General features: G+C 35.8%; 1 protein-coding gene and 1 pseudogene across 1 annotated transcript; one reads left to right on the forward strand and one right to left on the reverse strand.

Annotated features, from left to right (window-relative positions):
* Positions 1-3,037: 3,037 nt before the first annotated feature.
* Positions 3,038-6,059, reverse strand: LOC137727996 (uncharacterized protein At5g08430-like). Its single transcript, XM_068466875.1, has 6 exons — positions 5,225-6,059; positions 4,849-4,955; positions 4,245-4,304; positions 3,953-4,003; positions 3,680-3,763; positions 3,038-3,160 (listed from the first exon to the last, which is right to left on the reverse strand). Exons 1-6 carry the CDS (start codon positions 6,057-6,059, stop codon positions 3,038-3,040), a joined length of 1,260 nt encoding a protein of 419 aa, XP_068322976.1.
* An 8,594-nt stretch (positions 6,060-14,653) lies between these two features.
* Positions 14,654-21,462, forward strand: LOC137728007 (receptor-like protein EIX1; annotated as a pseudogene).
* Positions 21,463-23,426: the final 1,964 nt, after the last annotated feature.

Genomic DNA, 23,426 nt, shown 5'->3' on the forward strand with positions numbered 1-23,426 from the left:
TAATTGATGGATGGCATTTTTAACATCAATGCTGAGGGAGGAAGTAAATACAATTTCATCTAGAACTTCTCTTGAAACCATCCATCCCTTTTAGTGTACAACCTTTGTAAACTTAAAAAGAATTGGCTGTAAGAAGTTCGACCTTGCCAGACGAGGTGAAATATTACCTGAATCTCTTTGTTTATCCTTTAATTTAGTAGATCTGTCATCTAAATGTACTTTTTAGCATGTATTCAAGTTATTTCCAGTTATTTTCTACTTAAGAGTCTCATTTGCATCCAGATCTGGTTAACTTAATAAACTTGTTTTCATTAAGAACAACCTGGAATCAAGCAAATGGTTTAAAGGGCTCTAGACTCCCTTCATTCGAAAATACAAGATCATAAACTAATAGTCCTTGTTTACAAGGCAAGAAAAAGAACTTAATGCAAACTTAACTCATCTGTGACAATCCTTTGATGACAAGAAGTTTGAGTAACTTAGGGCGCAATTAATCGACTTAAACTAAATATGTTCTACATCTGTTATAATGATATAACAGTGTCACGCCTAGCACTTTGTTAGTTTTGATTGCAAGCCTCAAGGCCTAAACCTAAGACCCTACAAAGGCACCTTTCAAACTAACTATGAACTCCTCTTGCAGCACACCAAGCAGCAAGAGCCCGACCAACAAACACACCAAGTGCCATTTACCCCAAAAGAGCTGTGCGAAGGGCCGACACCATCTTTGCCACGAACAAATTGTTTTAAGGATTTGGACGGTAGGAGGCAAAATGATACACGAGTTGTGTTTTAGTGACAGTTTAAGTTTCAAGGGCTAATTTGTTTTAGAGGATGTTAATAAGCCTAAGTTAAAATGAAGGTAAAATTTTTAATGTTTGCCCAACCATCCATGCTATTTTTTGACCTAATAGTGTGAATGTTTGTGAAAAAGAAAATTGCATATGATGTGGGTGTCGAAATAGTAGCACCATTTATTTTATTTTTTTCCTCAATCCTCATTTGAAATTGGACAGCTGTCTTGCATGAAGATTCATGTTGAAAAGAAAAAAAAGCATTAAAAATTGGAGTAGGTCTAATTTTCTCAACTGCTCAAACTTAAAAAACAATACAATGTGGTATCCCACAAAATTTATAGATGATGTGAATTCAGTGTTCATTTGGTCACTGTTTCTTGTAAACACCAAATCATCAACATAGATAGACACAATGAGAATGCTCAAAGTCACTTCATGTCTTTGTGTAAAGTGCAGTTGCTGAAATCCCACATCGGCTAGAGAAAGAAAGAAAGAAGAGTTTAAATATCCTTAACCCATTCTAACTAATACAAAGGCCTTTTGTGATAAAACCCCACACCTAATGGATTGTGCACTTGGTAATTACCAAGTTGGGGACAATATCGGTGTTGTTGGAAGTGGTCCTTTGATCCGTCTCTCTGATAATTCTACATGGTATCAGAGCTAAAGAGAAGGCCCGTACGTATTGTCACGTGATGGGTGTGTCCCCTTGGCTTCGGGCAATGATGGTGGGTCCCTTGGCCTCACGTGTAGGGTGAGTCCTCTTGGCTCCACGTGGTTGCCGATGTGTGGATCTCCCACATGTGACCCACTAATTGGGTCCCACGTGAAGGGACATGTTGAAATCCCACATCTTCTAGAGAAAGAAAGAAATAAGAGTTACAATATCATAACCCCACTTCAACTAATACCAAGGCCTTTTGTGATAAAACCCCACACTTGACGGATCGTGCACTTGATAATTACCAAATTATGGACAATATAAGTGTTATTGGAAGTGGGCATTTGGCCCGTCTTTTTGATAATTATACAATAGCTTCACTTGATCTTTTCTTGAAACCTCTTGTTAAAATAGGAATCAATCTCATTGTACCAGGCCCTAGTGCTTGTTTTAGCCCACACAATGTCTTCTTTAACTTAAAGACCTTGTCTTCCTCATCTACAGCAACAAAGCCTTGTGGTTGATCAACATGTACTTCTTCTAATACACCACTTTGGAATGTTGACTTTACATCCAATTGATAAAGTTTTTAGATCTTTGTTTCCACCAATGCAATCAAGTCCTGATAATGTCCAACCTTGCCGCAGGGGGAATGGTTTCATTGAAATCCACTTCAAGCTGCAGCGAGTAATCTTTACCAACCAGCTTGGCCTTGATTTTCTATATTGATCCATCCAAGTTGAGTTTGGTCTTATAAGCCCATTTCACACTAATTACAGGCTTCTCTTAGTCCGTAAACCTGCTCCCGAGTAGAATTCTTCTATGGCATGGCACTTTCATCCTTCATTATTGCCTTCAACCGTGCTTGATCCTTTTCAGCCTCCTCAAAGCTCTCATGCTCAACTATACGGTAATTACAAGATGCATATGTTAACGAGCCTTCTCATTGTCATTGGAGTTGTTTATGGTGATAATTCCAGATATTCTACATTACTGAACTGGTGTCGTAGTTTCAGTTCTCACGTCTCATTTTTAGCTTCTTCAAGTGAAACGCTTGTCCCTTTTCACAATTTCCATGCCCCACTAGTATAGACTTGATGCTAGTTTCTTCTAGCATATGTGTAAGCTGAGTTAGAACTGAATGTAGCAAATAAACTCAAAAACTCTTAGATGTTTGCAATATTTTAAAATTCACTAGGCGGTAGTCAGGCGATAAAGAATAAAATTAGGTGGGGTAAAACTTTAAGCTAATGTTCATTTTTCAACCTTACATAAAGTGAGCCATATGAGAAATCTCTGAAGTAGGCCGTTCACTTTACCAATTTTCATTCTTTTATGTCTCACATAAAATGATGAAAACACCGACCATGAACTCAACCGAAATGATAACACAAATACCACATCAACACAATACCGATGGCGTATTTGTTGGCCATGTCTTAAACTGCAATGAACGCAGTTTTATTTTAAGCTTAAAAAGACAGAACGACATAGACTAGAAAAAAAACAACGCCACATTACAGCCCTTTCAACACAGCAGTCATTTCAATATGCTGATCGAGCCTAGTGAGGAAATACTTCATAGATTATCAGCTTTTACAGCATCCTCAGAACCGGATTCAGCCTCTAAAACCTCTGCAGTGACCTTCGGCACCTCCTTTAGTAGACCAATCTGAACAGAGGGTTGCTTTAGCATCTCTCTCTTCTCCATAAATTCCCACAGCGTTGAACAAAAAGCTGGTTAAGGTCCTCTGTCATTCAATGTGACAAAGTAGCATAACACAAATGTAGGTTGACAGATGCTCAAGCACTTGTGTGTGTTTGTGTTCGTGTGTGCATGTAGTAAAAGTGATGCATGAAGAACCAAAACCTGATATTTCCAAGTAAATATTATCAAAATACTGGAAAATTTGGCATCTCGTTCAACCACTGCTTTTGACTAGATGCCATTCATGGTCAAAAATTGGGACAGGACAATGTAATTGTAAACTACAATAAAAAAACGACTTTCAACAAACAATTTCTGTTGTACTTTGTTAAAAACGTTGGACTGGAAGCAGCGTTTGCAAACATGCCCTTTGAGTGGAGGGAAAAATTGGCCATGAAAATAAAATACAAAAAACTGCAAACCAATGGGAGGACTTTCACCTATAATAAAACAAGCTCAGATTAAAGCATTCAAAGCTATGAAAGTTTAACTAGGGAATAGTTGCATATAGACCATGGAAGGATATTCTCTTCTTCGTCCCTTCTCATTTGCTCGATCAATGCAGTTCTGTAACCTGACCAACTCTCTCTCAATCCACTGATAACAATATGTCAATTTAGATCAGAAAAATAACAAGCAAGCAATTTGCCGCCATGGCATTTCACTAGTACTATTCAGAGAAACGATCTATCTGATAAAAGTTTTCACATTTTGTTATAGAGTGGGGGCATAGAGGAAATAGGCAACATATATGCGAAATTAATGCCATAAAGTAGTAATACTTACATGCTTAGCTATATCCTCATGCAGAAGTCTTGCCTTCTGTTCAAGCTCGGCCTGTCAAACAATAAATTACGATTAGAGGTTGAAAAACCATCGTTCACAAAAGATATTTATGATGGAATAAACGAACTTTTCATGACATTCGATTTTCTAATAGTTGGCCATATGAATAAAGATCTTCATGGTGAATCGCACAAACCTTTTGCCAGAAACCGGAACGAAGATAATTAAACTGAAAAAGAAAAAAACTGTTCACCGTTATCGGAAAGATTCAAGAAGGAAATCTCAAACTTACAACTGTAGGCTTCCTTAGCAGGCCATTTGCCACATTTTCCCGCAACTCCTTAAATTCGTCCTGCAAGTAGGACATATTATTATCAAAGAAACAAACCGATCTGTGCATTTCCAGAATCACAAATAACAGGATATTTATAGCTTAAATGTTGGACAAGACAAAAAGTTTTATTTCTTAGTTCCCTGACCTATGCATGAGAAAGTTTAGTTCAATTTATTATACTTCTAATGAGTCCATGTTAGAGAATAAGATGCAATACAAATACAGATGTTTGCACAATAACTCGCCATGTCAAAATGTTTTGTTTTATGTAGACTAAAAACAAGGCGATATTTGTAATAAGAATTAGAAGAAGTTCATATCAAGTACTAAATGTTCAAAAAATTCATACTTGAAATCTTACATCTCTATATAACTAAAACAGATTGATAAAAAATGGTCTGTGTATCCAAGTCGTACTAGGAAATTATTTAAACCTTCTGAGGAAAGATGGAAGGTTGAGGGTTTGATTAATAGGAGTAGAGAGCTCTCCAATTACATAACCTTCTGAGCGAATTATGTTACATATAAAGAAAACTGAATAATTCTTATACCGGTCAATTACCTCAGTGAAGTCTGAATCTGCCAGCCTACAAATCGGGATATCTCTATTGGAAACTTGCAGGAGAATTTCACCATCCATTTCATCAGCTGTTGAGTCTTTCTTTATACCTGCAACGATATAAAAGTAAAAAACTTGAATAAATCAAGGAATTTCCAATGGAGAAAATAAGAGCATTCCTGTCAAGATAGCACCGCCATAACTTTTGAGGATCAATTTTACATTGTATGACGAGGAGGGGCATATCCAATCATTGAGACATCAACATGTTACATATTATATTGAATAAAAAAAAATCAGACTAGAAGGCTAACATTTTTCCAATCTGACATTATTAACACAATAATCTACCACATAATATATTGCCAACAACAATTACCTTCAACTTGTAAAAGTTGGTGAGAATTTGTCAGACGAAGCCTGGCATCATTTTTCACTCTCACAAAAGTTCCTAGTAGCTTGCTTTTAAAGTTTTCAGGCTGCTTCAAGAACTCCTCCACTAAACTCCTCCTTAAGTAGACAAGCTTGATATTCTCAGGAACTATAGATGCAAAAAAACTTTTCTGGACACTAGGACTCACTTCCTTTTCAATAGATGCTATACCTGAGCTCACTCTTTGTTTCTTGCTTGCCATCATTGTATCTTTCTTCTTGTCTTCCAGCTCACTGTCATCTTCATCCGATATAACCAAGTTCTCGGCCATATGTTCCTCCAAAAGACCATATATTTTTATCCTATCCACGGACTTCTTTCCGAAAATAGAATAAAGCTTCTCATCACATATGACCTTTTTCTTTTTTATTGGGTCAAAAAGGTTTCTCTCTTTGATATAATCATAGATGATTGAGTCCACATCATACTGCGATAACTTGTTGGTTGTATCTATACCAATAGATCGCAGGAACTCAATGAGAGCTTTGGATGCCCATCCGATAAACTCTTGTGCCTTCCCTTTTCCCATCGGTCTCAGAAATTCTGTGTCAGAAGTGTCACTATCAGATATCAGGTCAATAGCTTCTTCAACCTCGCCAGATTTTACAAAATCAAACCTGTATGTTTTATTTTCTCCCCTCTTTAACAGTACATCTGCGGAATAGACATCATCTGAAGTCAAGCCTTCTTTTTCCTTTATGATTTCCCAATATTCTTTAAATAGGCATTCAAGTGTATCTCGATCCTTGAAGTCTATTTTTTCCTGAAATTCAAAAATCATACAACCAAAAACAGAAGCATGGATAATTAACTATACGATAGATGAACATATAAGATAGAGACTGAAACTAAATAAAGAAGATGAATTTATGTTTTCTGTAGTTTTTAGCTCAATGTCTGTCATCAATTTACACAGAACCTATATCAAGTTCAAGTACAACAAATAGTGAGGATCTCCTATTTGCATAAACTACAGAACAGTCACCAATCCTAATCTCAGAAGAAAAATTTCTAACGAAGTGAAAGAAAAGTTCAGATCTGGAGAAATTTATACCTTTGATGTGAAAAAAGAAGTTCGGATATGGTGAAAATTGTACCTTGGTTTATAAAGAGGTAAAAAATCCGATGAGAATTGCAGACATGCCTGTAGTTCCCTCTCACTCTATGGGAACAACTCCGGTGAAAGAAAATATAAAGGGCTTTCAGATTCCACAAGAAAATGGCAGGTTTTTGTAGTTCCGAGAAGGTTTACTTTCAGTATTGTAACGCATGCACATCACATTTATTGTCATTCCCACGCTGTATAATTCGAGTTCTGATTAATAGATACAAGCCAAAATGTGATTAACTCTATACTGCTTTCCCTTTTCCTTTTCCTTATTTGAATATTTACCAAGTATAAGCCAGGTATCCGTGCTTCAGATAAGAACAAAATCAATTACTACTCTGTTTCTTCCCTTTTTAGTTTAGCTGTTCTTATCTGAAACTACTAAGGATACACGATTTATACTTGGTAAATAATAAAACAAGAAAAAGGAAAAGTGAAAGCTATTAATCAGAACTCGAATTATATGGCATGAAGTCAGGCAATATACATGATGTGCATGCTTTACAAGTTACAATACTGGAAGTAACCTTCGCGAAACATCAAATCTCTATCATTTTCTTGTGCAATCTGAAAGCATTGTATATGCTCTCTTCAGATGTGTTCCCAGAGAGTGAAAGGAGAGTATTGGCTTGTCTACACTTTCAAGAAAGCATCTATCTTGGTGGTAAATGACAATAATGTAATTTCTAAAATGATATAACCTTCTACTTAAGTCTTGACATAACCCAAACAAAGATGCAACATTATAGAACTACTTACTAGAATTTCCTACAAATAAAATAATTAATAGCGGACGGAAATGTAATAGAACAAGTAAAAGAGATTTGTGAACTAGTTTACAAAGTAAGATTAATTAACTTACACCATTGGAACCATATTCTGAGTTTTGCTCTGCCAGTAGAATAAGCTCCAAACATTCCTTGCAAAACCCTTTCTTTCCTCTAACGTGTGTAAACTTAGAACTGCTTATGCAATGTCGACATACTGAATTCGGACAACAAAAGCAGTAAAACTTTGGGGTACATCGGCATAATGCACAAGAATGCTTCCCTAAAACATAAAATGCATCGTCTTTCAAACTTCCAGGACATAAATTCTCCAAAGTAGTACTGCAAAATATAACGATACAAATCATTCTATGGAAGTGCTTAATCAAACATGTGCATTTCTGTGACGGGAAATTTTCAAACATGAAAAAATGTGTTTATACCTTTCTAAATGCTAAGAACTCTTTCAAAGATATAGTACCATGTCAACCAACCATGACCATAAATACTATGGATATGTACACTTATGAAGTAGATGAACAGCATTCATATTAATAGAGGCTAGAAGAATCTCTTGGATACAGTAGCCTTCATATAGGGGACTTCGGAAGACAAGCTCTAATGAGTCCTCCAAATGGTGGCCGTTTGGCTTGTTAATTATGCTATTGCATTTTAATTAAAGGCCACACAAAGGGCCTCAGATTTCAACTCTGAACGCTAATTTGAAGTTGGGGTCAGTGAAATTTACTCTCCTTTGAGAAGCTTCTCTTCAATTCTACGTATTTGGGTAGGAAATACAAAAGTTTGGTTGCTGAAGCCCCTTATGTGGTTCAACGCTTAGACAGAAACGCTTAATGGTTCTGCTTAATGAAGAGCGTCCTAAAGAATTAAGGGCACGATCGAATTCCTATTGTTCTATCTATTTATGTTACATTAAAATCTGTCTTTTACCCACAGCCCGCCCTGCACCCCAATACTGATAGAGACAAAGAAAGAGAGTCTTGAGAAATAGCATGATTTTTTATTGAAAGAAAAAGACCTTATGAAAGGGGAAAGGGCCACATGAATTTTCTGAGTTGATTTCGAACTTTCAATTGTGTCATACTCCAAGTGCAATGATTTCAATTGAAACACTTATATATCATCATTGATAAATGTGAAGTTTCTTACTACAAATCCAGCGTTTTCCAGCCACAGTGAAGGATTTCTTTTTACCCACGCATTGAGCATGATATACTTTTAAGCAGCCCCTGAAATGAATCAGGTTGTTAATAATATAGAAGTAGAGAAATAAATCATTGAATAAATGCTAGATGATCGAAAATCGCACACACATAAGCAAATGCTCTCTTTCTCTATTTTGACATGTTGTCAAATAATCAGCAAGACGATCAATTAGGTTAAAGCATGTTTGAATATGAGTTTTTAATTCAAATTGTGACAACAATAACATGCTATGGCAATAGAGTACTTATCTCTACGTGATGATCGTTTGCCAAATATCTGGCACGAAATAATTAGAACCGCATATTTAGACTTTATTTCACCTATTGGTGATTCATATTTGACAGTTTGGGACCAGAAAGAGAACATTTCCATATAAAAATACATATTTCACCTACCGGTGATTCATACACGAACCTACAGTCCTCAAATATTTACCGTTTGTCACCCCTTCATGAGTCACGAGAAGTTCGCAGATTGTAGGCCTAAAACCCTAATTTTGTTACAACTTTTCTTTTATTTAATATATTATAATGGCTCATAATGCTGAAAATAAATGAAAAGAAATAATAAATGTATATAGCATTTTCTTGAGTCTGTACTCTGGTCTGGTTGGGACCCTGCCAATGAGCCAGTGAGCCGGGCTGAGCAAATCAAGCCAGACTTGTCAGGCATATGAAGAGGTTTGGGTTGTTTGGATGATCCTCTCTCAATATCTTCTTAAAAGGAAATGTTGTATGTTAAGTTGAAAGTTCAAATAAACAAAACAAGGAAAAAGAAATGTTGGGGGATGTGGATGGATGATTGACTATCTATGACTATGTTGCACTTTCTTTTTAAGGCAGATTACTTGATAGTGATATTATATTCTAAATTACTCTAATTCTCAATCCACGACACTTCGAACTTGGGTGGCCTAACGCACATCTACATGAGCGCACATGCATGCGCGCGCGCGCACAATAATACACACGTATATAATGAAACTGCTTCAACTTTCAAACGAGGAAAATTCAACCTTGGGTTGGGTGGCATAACCAAGAACGCGTGCACATACACATACATATACACACTGACGTTCAATCAGTAAAAGTAAAGGGGAAAGGAGGGCGAGGAACTGACGGGTAGTCGCATAACATGAGGTCTCCACCATCTTTGCAGACGAAGCACCAATCCTCTTCTGCATCTTCCTCCTGCTCCTCCTTGTTTATTTTTTTCTCTTCTTTTCTTTTCTGCCTCTTCATCCTTGCCCTTCTATCTCTCTAGATTCTCTAGTCTCTACACACAAAATCCCCCCAAAAAAACACCATCAAAACCAAATAAATAATAATTACTGCTTATAAAAGCTCAAATAAATCCAATTTTTCCTTTGCTTTCAACGTTTGAAACCGAAAAATTAAAAGACATATATGTACAGAAACGAAAAAGTGAGTAGTGAGAGAGAGAGAGAGAGAGAGAGAGAGTAATTCTATACCATGCAATGAATCTATGTAGCAGAATCCCCTGTGAAGGAAGGAAAAAGGAAGTAAAGTAATCAACAATAACACAGAGCTTGGAGTTCTTTTGGAAAAGAAAGAATCTTATAAATTTTATTTTCTATTTTATTTTATACCTAATAAATCCCTTTCTTATAAAACAATTAATTAATAAATAAATTGGTGCACTTTTGCTACACCCGAAACGAAATTGGAACTCTCATTAGCGTTTCTCTTGGATACGAGCAGACGTCTGCATGAATTCTTTGTAATTTTATATTTTAACATAATATTTTATAATATTAATTAAAAAATTAATATAAACTGTGAGGTATTAGAAAGAGAAATATTGAAGATACTTTTTCAAAAATGAAATTTTTCAGAAACTCTCTAATACTGCATATTTCTTACATAATATTTTACAAATATTAATATTAAAATTAGCGTCAAAATATAAGTAGTTGGAATCCTCTTAGCATTTTTCTAATCTCAATTCAGATAATTTGTGATTTTAGATTCTTCGCTCTTCCCAACTTGCATGTCTTCTATTGAAATCCAATCTTATTCGGATTGCCTGTCTTGTCCAGTCCAATCCTACCCAATCAGTCACCTCTATGCAGGTCTTCTTGATTTTCTCCGGGAATACTCTCGGATGTTCTACATTCTAGGTATTTAAACTGTTGGATATTTATTTAAAATGTAATTGTTAAAGCATTCGGAATTTTCCGAAGGACCTTAAAATTTTGGAGAGGTACGCTACTGCCACTACTTATGTGGAATATTTTTTATCAATACTTTTATTTTTATTTTTAAAATAGACGATATTATTTATATTAAAAGATGAAAAAGTAGACTAAATTTTAGAATAGATTAACAATAATGTGATTCAAATTCACTTTTGACTAGAATCGAACCTAAAACTTCACACTACTTTTAGGTGTTGATAATGCACACTCACTTATTTATCATTGGTGGATGCGTTTAAATTTTAAAATTTGTATAACAGATATGCGGGTTAATTATACTAACACCCCCTAAGGTTTATTAAGTTTTCACAAAATCTCCTCACATTTGAGACATTACAATAACAACGCCTCACGTTTTAATTCACTTTTACAAAACCCTTTCAGTCAAAATTTTACTAATAAATTGACAATTTTACGTTTATAATTAGGAAGCTTTAATGAAAAAGACGTGGATCAACAAATATTTAACCAAAAACCATCTCAAAATGTTATTTAACCAAAATGGCTCAAAGTTTAATAAAAAATCATCCAAAACTATTGTCCACAGGCCAAACTTACAAACTCAACCCGCTACAAATCTATACTTCCGTAAATACCCTAAATGATTCGATGCAAGAGGAAACTGCAGTTCTTCGAGACCACGAACCGCGAAGAGGTTGAAGATATGTTCAGATCGAGTTTTATGATCAACTCTCGTGCCAAAAGGAGCTGCCCATGTACATAAATCAAAGCTGCTTCATGGATTGGTGCCAATTCAGTTTAACGGACTACTATTATTACACCTTTTTTCTTATTTATTTTTCACGATTTTTGGGTTCTGGGTTTTATATATGAGGGATATGTACGGTCCAAAACGTGGCAATCACGTCCGTATAATTTGTATTACAAGTTCATAGATAGATTCGAGCCTGGTGGGCAAGAATGAATTTCCAGGTTATATATAGGAGGGGTACTTGGATGAGTTTTTCAGACAGTTGGATGTGGATATATATTTGTATTCCGTCATCATCTGTGAGTGTGAATTACTTCAATCATATGAATTACCTTTCCTTCACAAGTAGACGAGAAAGAGAGAGAAAAGTGACTTCAATCATGGCGTTCAACTTTCATAACACTGTTAATGCTAAACATTTCTAGGAAATAGTATGATTTTTTTACCAATTTTTTAGAAAACAATGCGATCCGTTATGTTTTGAATCCATAACTGTTTCTGGAAAAACTAACACTGTCTCTGAAAAAAATAACAATGTCTCTGCAAAAACTAACACAATCTCTGGAAAAATTAACAGTCTCTGGAAAAACCAACATTGTCTCTGGAAAAACTAGCACTGTCTCTGGAAAAACTAACATTGTCTCTAGAAAAATATTGTCTCTGGAAAAATTAACACTGTCTCTGGAAACAGTGGCTTATATTCCAGAAACAATGTTACTTAAAATCCAGAAACAGTTTATTTTTACAGTTCAGAAACAGTGACCCGTCGTTGTTATTGAATAGCATGCAGATCTCAAATTTATTTTCTGGAGAAACAAACGATGAACTCCACTGACTAAGAAAAATTGAAAAATGTTACCTCAAATCCACTATGAATAATACCGACGATCACATTTCAATCAAATAATACAAAATATAAATTAAATAGCATGAAGATCTATATTTTTGTTTCAAAGAAAAAGAAGAATGTCTGCAAAACAGTGATGAACTTTATTAACGATGAAAATTTGGAACTCAACCTAAAAAAGTTAGGGGTAAAATCGACAAATCATAATTTATTATAGTTAGGCCATTTTTAGTTTGATTGCTTTAATATGGGCCTTGTACTAATCATTAAACAAAACTTATAACATGATTTTTTAGTAAAATTAAAATTTTTCAAGCCATTTTCATTAGTTTTCCGTTATAATTAATTAGTTAAATAATAAAAAAGTATATTAAGAAAAAAAATAAACATTAAAAAATAAATTAAAAACTTAAAAAATGAAAAAGGAAAAAGAGAAAAATCCTAAACCCTCCCCAATTAGGGTTGGGTTTGATTCAAAACGATTCGGTTTTTTGCCAAAATCAAAAACAAACAAAATTTCGATTCAATTCGGTTCATTTTTTTGGTTTTTTTCTGTTCGGTTTTTTTCGGTTTGGTTTCGGGTTTTTTTTTTTTCCTAACCTTTTGCCAATTCACTTAGTAAGGAGAATACCTCTAAACCTGTAACCAAACAACTAATCTCCCTTACATTCCATTCTCATCCATCCCTCTCTTATCCCCAACCATGACAGAGATCTCAAATCCAACCTAAATTTCTCTTCTCCATCGAAACCAAACCTTCCTACTCATACCCAAATCTTTTGTCAACTATGGCAACACCTATGCATCTGCTCATTCACTAGTCGCGACTTGGTGCAGCTTCCTCTCCTTGCTACCAAATTGGAAGATTTTAATATGCAAAACCCCAACAAAATAATTAAAAGAAAAACCCATTTTAATTCAGCAAAATGACAATATAAATCATATTCGTTTTGATTCAAAAATTACCTGTGAGAGATTGAAAAATCCATATTAGAATCTTCCAATTTGGAGGGGGTTCCGATTTGAAAGGGGCAAGGGAAAATGATGGTTTGGAAGAAGCAATCCACGAGGAAGACATGAGAAGACTGGAGAGAGAGTCATTTGAAGGAAGAGTGGAAGGAGAGAGAGAGAATGAGGAAGTAGAGAGGAAGAAAGCGAAGGGGAGAGAGAAAGGGTGTTTGAGAAAACTAAGAGGTGAAAACTAAAATGGGAGTGATGACTAGGGTTTGTAAACTTTAGAAATTTTATTAAGCATTAATAATTAGAAAACCTATAAATAACTTACTGGTACAATTATAGCAACACAAAGCCTACAGTCAAGTTGGCTTGAAGCAATTATCACCAACCTGGAGGGAAGGGGTTTAAATCCTCACGCCACCAGGTTTTGGGTATTTATATATGATTTTCCTATATATATATATATATATATATATTGGTTCGGTTCGATTTTCGAACCTCAAAAACCAAAACTGAACTAACCAGATTCGGTTTGGTTCGGTTTTTTCCGGTCTCGATTCGGTTTTCGGTCCTTTTTTTTTTCTTCACTTTTTGGTTTTTCAAAACCACCCCTATTTTTTGGTTTACTAATGGGGGCCCGCACAAGCATTGGAACATGTAGTTTAATTCGATGCAAAGTGAAGAACCTTACCAGGGCTTGACATGCCACGAATCCTCCTGAAAGAGAAGGATGCCCTTGGGAAAGCGAACACAGGTGATGCATGGCTGTCATCAGCTAATGCCGTAAGGTGTTGGGTTAAGTCCCGCAACTAGCGCAACCCTTATGTTTAGTTGCCACAGTTAAGGCCCGGGTCTCGGAAGTGATGTGGCATTAAAAGCTATTCATAGAAGTGATATACTATTAAGTGTCATACGTGATGTAACTCCTATGCCACATAAGTTTTTCCTTGTTTGAACCTCGCCCTTAACTTTATTTAAGGCTATGTCATCCTCTAAGGTGCTGCTAAATGGAAGGATCTTATCAATGTCCATGAATGATAGATCATAGCATAGAACAAACTGCTGAATCGAAAAAATTGGGTGTTATCATATATCTTTGTATCGGCTAAATTTGCGATTTGGAAGTAGCAGTGATGTGGATTATTCAAGAATCGAAGTCCCCAATTCCATGCCTTGCCGCTTTTTCCCCGCCATTCCACCATCGCCACCTTCATCCCTTTCCTCTCCCCCACCCAACCCTCACTACTCAATAACCGGCCCATGCTTTAACAATTTTGCAGGCCAAAGCCATCCATGACTTTTTCAATCTTTCTCTTTTTCTTCATCTCTCATCTCGCATCCTCTTCCTTTTCAACAAAAACTCCATTGTCGCCGCCTCCAAGAAACCCCAGTACCCCAACTTTAAATTGCTCCTCAGCACAGTCGTCACTTAGCTTCATCTCCTCTTCTGACACCAGAAAAAGGCACCGGAAGAAAGGTACCCAAGCGTCTCGAATATATCGGCTTCGGCGAATTACCATCTGCCAGCTTTTAGATACAATGGTTGAAAATGGTTGTGAACCAACTCTTGAAATTTACACAGCCTTGCTCGTGGCTTATTGTAGGAACAATCTAATTGACGAGGCATTTTCTGTTCTTAACCTAATGAAGACCTTCCCGCAATGCCAACCTAACGTTTGTACTTACAGTACCTTGATAAAGGTTTGCATTGATTTATTTACTTTAAAGTTTTTAATTTATATTTAATGTTTAATTTACTTATTTTTAATTTTTTTTTCTAATATATTTCTTTATTATTTAATTAATTAGGTACAAGGGTAAAGTTGTCAATTTGTTAACAGAATTTTGATTGAAGGGGTTATGTGACTTGAATTAAAACGTGAGGGGATGTTAGTGTAATGTCTTAAACGTGAGGAGGTTTTATGAAAAATCAATAAACCTTGGAGGGTGTTAATGTAATTAATCCATAGATAAACACAAATTCAAATTTAAACTCATTTATAATAATAAATAGTATTGTTAGCATTATCATCATTTGAGAGTGTTGAGGAAAAATCACTCCTGCTAAAAACTGATTTTTTTTGTGTGTTGAAAATATGATATGGTAAATTAAGTGTAATAATACAATTAGTTAGAAACTCTTTTGAGTCCATCGATATTTTTACACTAAGGGAAGGAGGAGTTCGGCTAAGCCACATAATATGCAATCTAATTTGGTATCAAATTTGCCATCCACGAGATTCGTGAAGGAAGATTTATGAAAAACAAGTTCATTTGAGCAACATCAACAACATGCAATTAACAATTAAAAGGCGGAATCATGTTTATATGCACTCAAAAACAAAACTTAACCCATGAACTTCAAAGCCTAGTAGATAGGTGAACCAAGACTCAACTCAAAACAAAGTGAGTTGAGAAATCAATACCTTTGTAGATTCCTCTTTGCATAAGCAAAGGCTAATCACCCATAGAGAGGGCCTTCATTCCTTGCATCTTAGATCCATGGATTTGGATGGATGAAAAGGTTTCTCCAAGTTCCCAAAATTGAAAACCTCTAAGTCTCCACACCAAGGCATATTGTAGAAGAAATGAGTGACCTTGGAGGAGTTTGATTGCTAGATGATCCCTCCAAGGTGGCTGAAATTTTAGAGAGAAAGGAGAGCTTATGTTCTCATCCTTTCCCCAAAAACAACCCTTAATGAATTTTGGCTATAAAGTCATACTTATTCCTTAATTCATTTGAGTGGCAAACTTGTAAATAAGTCCAAACCCACTCCTTCTTTAACATGGGATTTATTGGGCTATTTGGGCCTTTGTGAATCATTATTCATTAAGTTGTCACACAACTTAAGTCAATGGACTTGACGTTCGAAGCCCATTGGGCCTTAAGGTCCAAAACTATCCCGAGGTCTTTTAACGAACTTATTCGTTTGATTAATAATCATATTAATTAATCATTGCCATAAATAATTAAACCATTTAATTATTCTTACTCATCTCCGTTGAATCTTCAATCTCTACCTTACACGGTGTACGATCCATTAGGTTCCTTTTAGCGAGGCAGTGGGCGATTCAAACTCTTTCAAATCAATTGTGAATTGAAACTTACTTTCAATTCTCCCGTTAGTGATAATACACTTTTAGGGCTTCCACAAACCATGGTTGACGCCTAGCAGCATGTCATGGTTACCCAAGCTAATCAGAAGAGGTGGAGAACCTATTCAGTTTTAGGATTACAAATGCAATACGGTCTTTCTCTAATACAATCCTCTTGACCACATTGTTTGGTTTGATAGTTTATTCATGTCTACTATCCAATGTGAGTCTTGTGCTTATATGATTACCTTGAATGTGATTTGGAACACATTCCTAAATCTCATTCATACTTTGGCCAAAGATTCTTAATCATATCATAGAGTATTCTCCCTCAAACAGTTTGAAGGTTAGAGATCCCTTGTTGTGCATTCACTTGCCTCCATGGCTAAGTGGCTTAACCCCAACGATGCCGTGGACACCCTCCTGATGGAGTGACTTTGACATAATCAAAGATTAAGGACCTAACCACAAGACAACTGTGATGCCTCAGGTCAAAAGACTAATTTGCATTATCCCAACCATGAGTTCTCATGTGACATGAATATGAGAACTCTTCGTTGATCGTGTTCAGTGAACTCATTCTCTATTGAGCACCTACGTACTTGTCTTGATGTCACACACACCAATGACTCGAGACTAGTCACTCTCCCTGAGAGAAGACATAGCACGTACTGATCTTAACGGACTGTCAATGCCCAATTGACAATCCTATGATCAGGAACGTTTAGGATGTGTCAACGAAAGAATGGTCTCATGAATCTAACTTCTTTAGATCGCATTCTTCCAATCACATATTCCTTGGACTTATCGTTTAAGCATATAACATTTATATGAGATGGCTCAAACAATAATCTTTGCCCTTAATATTAAACTAGATTAGTTTAACATGTGAAATGTCCATAAAGTATCATCATATGATTGGTTTTAGGGCACATTTCCAACAATTCGAACTTAAGACTTCTCACTTCTAAGTGAAGAAGAATAACACAAAACCGTAGTATTGAGTGGTCAATTGGTTAGAAACTTGAAAAAGTAAATTTTCAACTAGATTTCTTGTACATTGAAAAATTTCTCATGCTTAAGCACTTGCACCTTGATCACAAGCTAAGAAAATTTAACAAGCAAACACACTCCCTTCTCTACTTGTCGAGTTACGTTTAGATGGCTGCAAACTTTATCACATACCAAGTGGTGTTGCGAACTTGACAGGTCTTAAAGTTCTTGATCTGTACTTGAACTATTTCAACTCTACCATACCTACCTGGTTGTACAATTTGAGCCATCTTGAGTCCCTTGATATTTCTGGTAATGTTTTCCATGGTGAAATTTCCAGTTCCCTTGGAAACTTGACAGCCCTTGTTGATCTTAAATTAGGTTGGAATCAGCTTGAAGGGGAAATCCCAAACTCATTTGGAACTCTTTGTAAGTTGACTTTTGTTGATCTATGGTGGAACAATTTTACGGGGAGGGTATCATAAATCTTTGAAAGTTTGTCTCGGTGTTTTTGTGGTCAAATAAATCTTTTAGATCTTTCGGATAATTTTTTTTCAGGTCATTTATCTGATAAGCTAGGAAGTTTTAAAAATTTACGCTACTTGATCTTTCATTTAATTCAATATCAGGTCTCATTCCAGTGTTCTTGGGCAATCTATTACACTTAGAGGAGTTGTACATTTTTAGCACTCTATTGGAGAGTGTTGTCTCTGAAGTCCATTTTACTAATCTTACAAGATTGATTAACTTTGCTGCAAATAACAACTCCTTGACTCTTAAAACCAGCCCAAACTGGGTTCCTCCTTTTTAACTTTCTATGTTGACTTTAAGTTCTTGGCGTCTGGACCCATCAAAGTTGCTTGCATGGCTTAAGAGTCAAAAACATTTGATTTCTCTTAACATGTCCAATATAGGAATTTCAGGTACCATTCCGACTTGGTTTTGGAACATTTTTTCACTTAGTGTAGTGACCTTTGTGGATCTCTCATGTAATCAGTTGTCTGGCAAGGTTCCAAACATAGTTTCTGCCAAGTGGCCAAAACAAAGCATTCCAATTCTTTGTTTTAAAAAATCGCTATTCAGTTAAGGTCTAACCAATTCAATGGTTCATTGCCTCTTATGTCTTCGGTAGTGTCTGCACTAGATCTTTCCAATTCATCATTTTCGGGAACTCTCTCTCACTTCTTTTGTGATAGGAATGATGTACCTAAAAACCTTCAAGTTCCTTATGTTGACAACAATCTCCTCACTGGAGAAATTCCTGATTGTTGGTTACACTGGCAAAACTTGACATCTTTGAATTTAGAAGACAACAATTTGACGGGAAAAATTCCAAGCTCTATTGGAGACTTACTTTCCCTTCGATCGTTGCACTTGCGCAATAATAACCTATCTGGAGAATTACTTGTCTCCTTGCAAAACTGTGAGCAGTTGTTACTTCTTGACCTTGGTGGAAACAAGTTTGTCGGAAGCATTCCAATATGGTTTGGCCAAAGCTTAGTAGTTCTTAGTCTTCATTCAAATAAGCTCCATGGCGCCATTCCTGATAAACTCTGTAGTCTCATGAATCTCCAAATCTTGGACCTTGGGTATAACAATCTCTAGGGAACGATACCAAGATGTTTCCAAAATTTGTCATCCATGACCATTACCTTTCCAAGAAATACCAGTTTTGAAATTTTCAGTGAGCATAATGCTGGGTATGGTGTTGAGATAGCTGGTTTGGTTTATTTTGACAGGACCACCTACATAGAGAGTGCCGTTTTTGTGACCAAAGGCAAAGAGGTGAAATATAACTCAATGCTTGGTTTAGTAGCTAGTGGCCACGGCCGACTCTGAGATTTTAGGGGCCCTATGTAAAATTAATAAAAGGGTCCCTATTAAGATAGGTTTTTTAAAAAAGGTAGGACAATGTATTGACACTAGAAAGTAATCATTTAAATCAAAATAAAGTTTAAACAATGTCACTAATAATAATTAAAAAGAGCTACAGACATAAAATTCACTAAATAATCAAAAGCAATTCAATATTAGACAAGAAAAAAAAAACTTCAAAAACTGTAACTTTAAAGTTTCACTTGATTATATAACATTATTATATAATAAAATTGAAAAAACATACCATTTTTTAAGGTGTTATTATTGCCATTAAAAGTATTTCATTGTACTCCAAATTTTTATATTTAGAAAGGGAAAAAAATTAAAGCTTATAAAGAGTGCACTTAGAGATTTTAAAGTGCTAATAAAAGCAATTTTTAAATATAGAACATTATTTCATATAAATATATATATAATTTTTTTTTAGTACAACGATATATTTATACTAAAGGGAGGGAGAGTTCGGTTAATCTACATAATAAGCAACCAAATTTAGTATCGAATTAACCATCAACGAGATTCGAACCTAAGATCTGTCATTTACAAGTGAAGATGAATACCACCAGACCATAGTACTAAGTGGCTATTACATATAAATATTAGGTGACAAATTTTGGGAGCTCTTTCAAATTTGGAGCCCTGTGCGACTGCACTTTTTGCTCTCCCTCTGCTTGGCCTAATAAACTTACTTTTTTTTTTTTTTTTTTTTTTTTTTTTTTTTTTTTTTTTTTTTTTTTCTGTTTTGATTAAGTGGACGCTCTAAGCCCAAAATATGAAAAATGCAAGCCTGACTGGGCATAATCAAAACATGGAGGTCCCAACAACACCATCACTAAAGACATAAAACATAATAGAACTATACAAATGATTTTCAAATCTGTTTTTTTTATTTTAATAAATTACTATTTCAAGTAAACCAGATATCTGATGATTTAGTAGCATATTTGAATGTCACACCTTATCAAGTATTGTCTCATATATGGTTACATGTGGGAACTTCCATCTCAACTCCGCAACGGTTGGAGCAAAGATATTGCCTCGGTAAGATGAAACAGAAAGAGTAAGTTGGGAGAAGCAGTTTATTACATGATTGATGCATTGTAAAAATATTACAAATTACAAGCGTGGATGGGTGAGCGACCGAAAAAGAAGACTGATGTCAAACCATCTACTCAAACATACTAAAAACAATAAAGGTCAAGTACTGAATGAAAATTAAAAGTTCACTCACAACAAAAGAAAAAGTAAAATAAGACTGGCAGTAAGCATTACCGGAAGTAATTTTCTCTAGAAAGTCTCGCTGGTCCTTAATGCGGGCAATGTTTGAAAAACCTGGAAAAAAAAAGGGCAATGTTAAATCAGGACAAATTTGAAGCCATTTACTTGAAATGGCCCGCACATTTCCATATTACGTAAACCAGTCCGCAGTATAACGAGCTTCTTAGTTACACCTGTGGCCACCGCATAAAATGCTAGAGAACCCTTTCACTGCATGTCCAACACATTATGGGGAATTTTGATTCCCAGCTTGATGAAGCTATCTCCTCTTGTACCTGGTTTAGAAATCAAAACAGAGAAGATACATTACGAAATTTCGATCATTCGTGCATTGAGGTAATACAAGCAGCAAAGGAGAAACCTCAACAAGCAGAGAGAGATACCATTTGAGCTATTACAAAGATGGAAGCTCCCTTAATTAAGGAGAGCAGAAATACAAATACTTGAGCTGCTTAAACAACAAAAAGGTACAGTTCTCTATGCATTTCAATGTCAAACCGATAAACCTGGCCTTTAACGAAACAAGACATTGTAAAGGACCGAGATAGAGAAGAAATCAAGTAGTCGCTATTCTCCATATTTTAAACTTATTGTGCCAAAAACAAACACTACTAGAAATTTGGCTATAAGCCACTCTTTTCATTCGGTGGCTATTGTCAAGTGTTGCCACTCATATTGGTGGCAAACCTGTATGGCCACTAAGCACCCACTAAACTAGAGAGTGTGGCCTATGTAAAGGACTCTATTGTTACAATAGCTACCAATATTACATTGGTGGGTATGTGAATAGTACAACATTTTTATATTTTATAATTATTTCTAAATTTCAAAGCATGTCATTGTCTCTCTTATTAGTGGCTAGGTTTGAGACTAACATTGGTGGCTTTTATACTCACACACCCACCAATCCTATGTGTCTCTATTAGGATTAGTGGCTTTTAAAGTTAGGCACCAACACTGGTGTGAATCTATAGCATTCCAAATGTCCGGTAGGTTGGAATTGTATTACATGCATTTTAGTAATAGCTATGTACTCTATTAAAACTCAGCTTCTTAATATAGAATTGGCAAGAAATTTAAATTTTCAAAAGGATTCACATTGACAACCAACCACACTTTATATCCCCATACATTTATCAATAACAAGGTTTGTCTCTATTAAAGACACCATATTACATTCAAGTCTGTTGTCCAACACATCCAAGTACCCAAGGATGATGACATTACATTTTGTTTCACCTATGTACCTATGCACATCCACCAACAACAAACTGAACAAACAACTCCACCCACTTGGATCTATGCCTTCCCTATGGCATTTGTATATATACATGAAGCAAAATTCACAAAAACGTATCACAGTTAGCTTATCACTTACTGAAGCCAGTGACATTCACCATGCATGGACGATACCCAAGCTCATCATCTGTGCCATTATTCTGTACCACAACAAAACCCTCATCTTCAACTTCTCCACTTGCTTGGATCTCCATACCATTCCCTTGTTCAATTCTATTGACACAAACTTGAGGCACATCAATGTGATTTGGTTCCACCATGCCTCTATCAGCAGCCCTCTTCAGCGCGAACATAATTTCAGCCCTCATTTCACGCTTCATATTCTCCACTTCCAATTCCACCTGTCTATTGTGTGCCACCATTGACTCGGCATATTCTTTCCTCAATTGTGCAACCACATTTGCTGCCTCAATCCTTTGCCTTTCTTCTCTCTCACTTGCCTCCATCTTAAGTTTCTCAATTTCAAAGTTAGCAGCTTTTCTTTGCTCCTCATACGATGCTTTAATTGCTTCAACCTCTCTACAAATTCCCTTTTTCTCAGTTATAATACCTGGCACATCAGACCACACAACCCCTGTCCCAAACCCTCTTACACGGTTGTCTCTCTCAGGCTCCAATACATTAGCGTACACAATATGCCGAACCTCATCAGTTATGATCTCATTCCTATCCTCGTACAACTTCAGGTTTGTATTGAATTCATCCTGCAAGTTGTTTCCAAAATTAATTACCAATGTATTTGCACTGTATATACATTTGAAAGCCTTCTAAATCAAAGATATTCCAACCATGTTTCTCAAAAAAACTAGTACTATTAGTTATTGTTCTGTTCTTCAGACTACAGTGCCTACCAATAAACTCATATGCATCAGAATCTTTCATTACTTCACTGTATTCACTAATGCAAGCTGCTGTTGCCTTATGCTCTTTGTTTCACTGACATTAAATAGCACATAATCTAATACACCTGATTGTTCACATTCCACAAACCTTTTATATATCTCACCTACAGATAAATTGTAGCAGCCGGTAATTGATGGCATACTTACAATTATTGCAGCTGATCGAGCATCCACTGGTTCCCCATTCTTCCGAGTATGTGTTAGCGTAAAGAATGTGATGCGGTCTGGTTTGCTTCCATTCGCTTGTTCCTGTTAACAGAAATTGTCAAACAACTAATTGACGAGTAATTTCATAACATTGTTTTCGACCGACACCTTCATTCCATGTGCACTAACATGTAGTTAAGTTACCATAACACAGAACTCACGGCAGAGCCTTACATGTTCGTGTCTGAATTGCGCAAAAGACTTGGTTCCAGTCGTGTGATTTATTTGTAGCGCTTTCCTGTTCTTTCTACATGATGTAGCACGCTTCTACAGATGCCAAGTTTAGCATGCATTATTAGGGCTATGTGAAAGGAAATTCATCCTAATTTCCAATACATACAATCCATACATTTATCATCCACATTATGTCATAACTAAATAAAGCATATATGGTGCATAAAAAAGGAAGAACTTTGATCATTGTGTGTGCTACCTGAGCATCTACAGTGTCCCATAGCTGTACTAACAATTTCCATTGGCCTTGGTTGACACGGTCATCATGACAATGGAACCTCTCCGCTAACGGTGAGTGCAGGCATGGAGTATAGTATACCTTCTTCAGGTTTGCCTTGTAATCCTTCCATCTATCATTCAACTTCTTCTCACAAACCCGCCGAATTTTGGGCTCCAATTCGAGTGTTATAGCATCTGTCCAATCA

Source organism: Pyrus communis, chromosome 1 (assembly GCF_963583255.1).
Source record: "Pyrus communis chromosome 1, drPyrComm1.1, whole genome shotgun sequence".
Lineage (NCBI taxonomy): Eukaryota > Viridiplantae > Streptophyta > Magnoliopsida > Rosales > Rosaceae > Pyrus > Pyrus communis.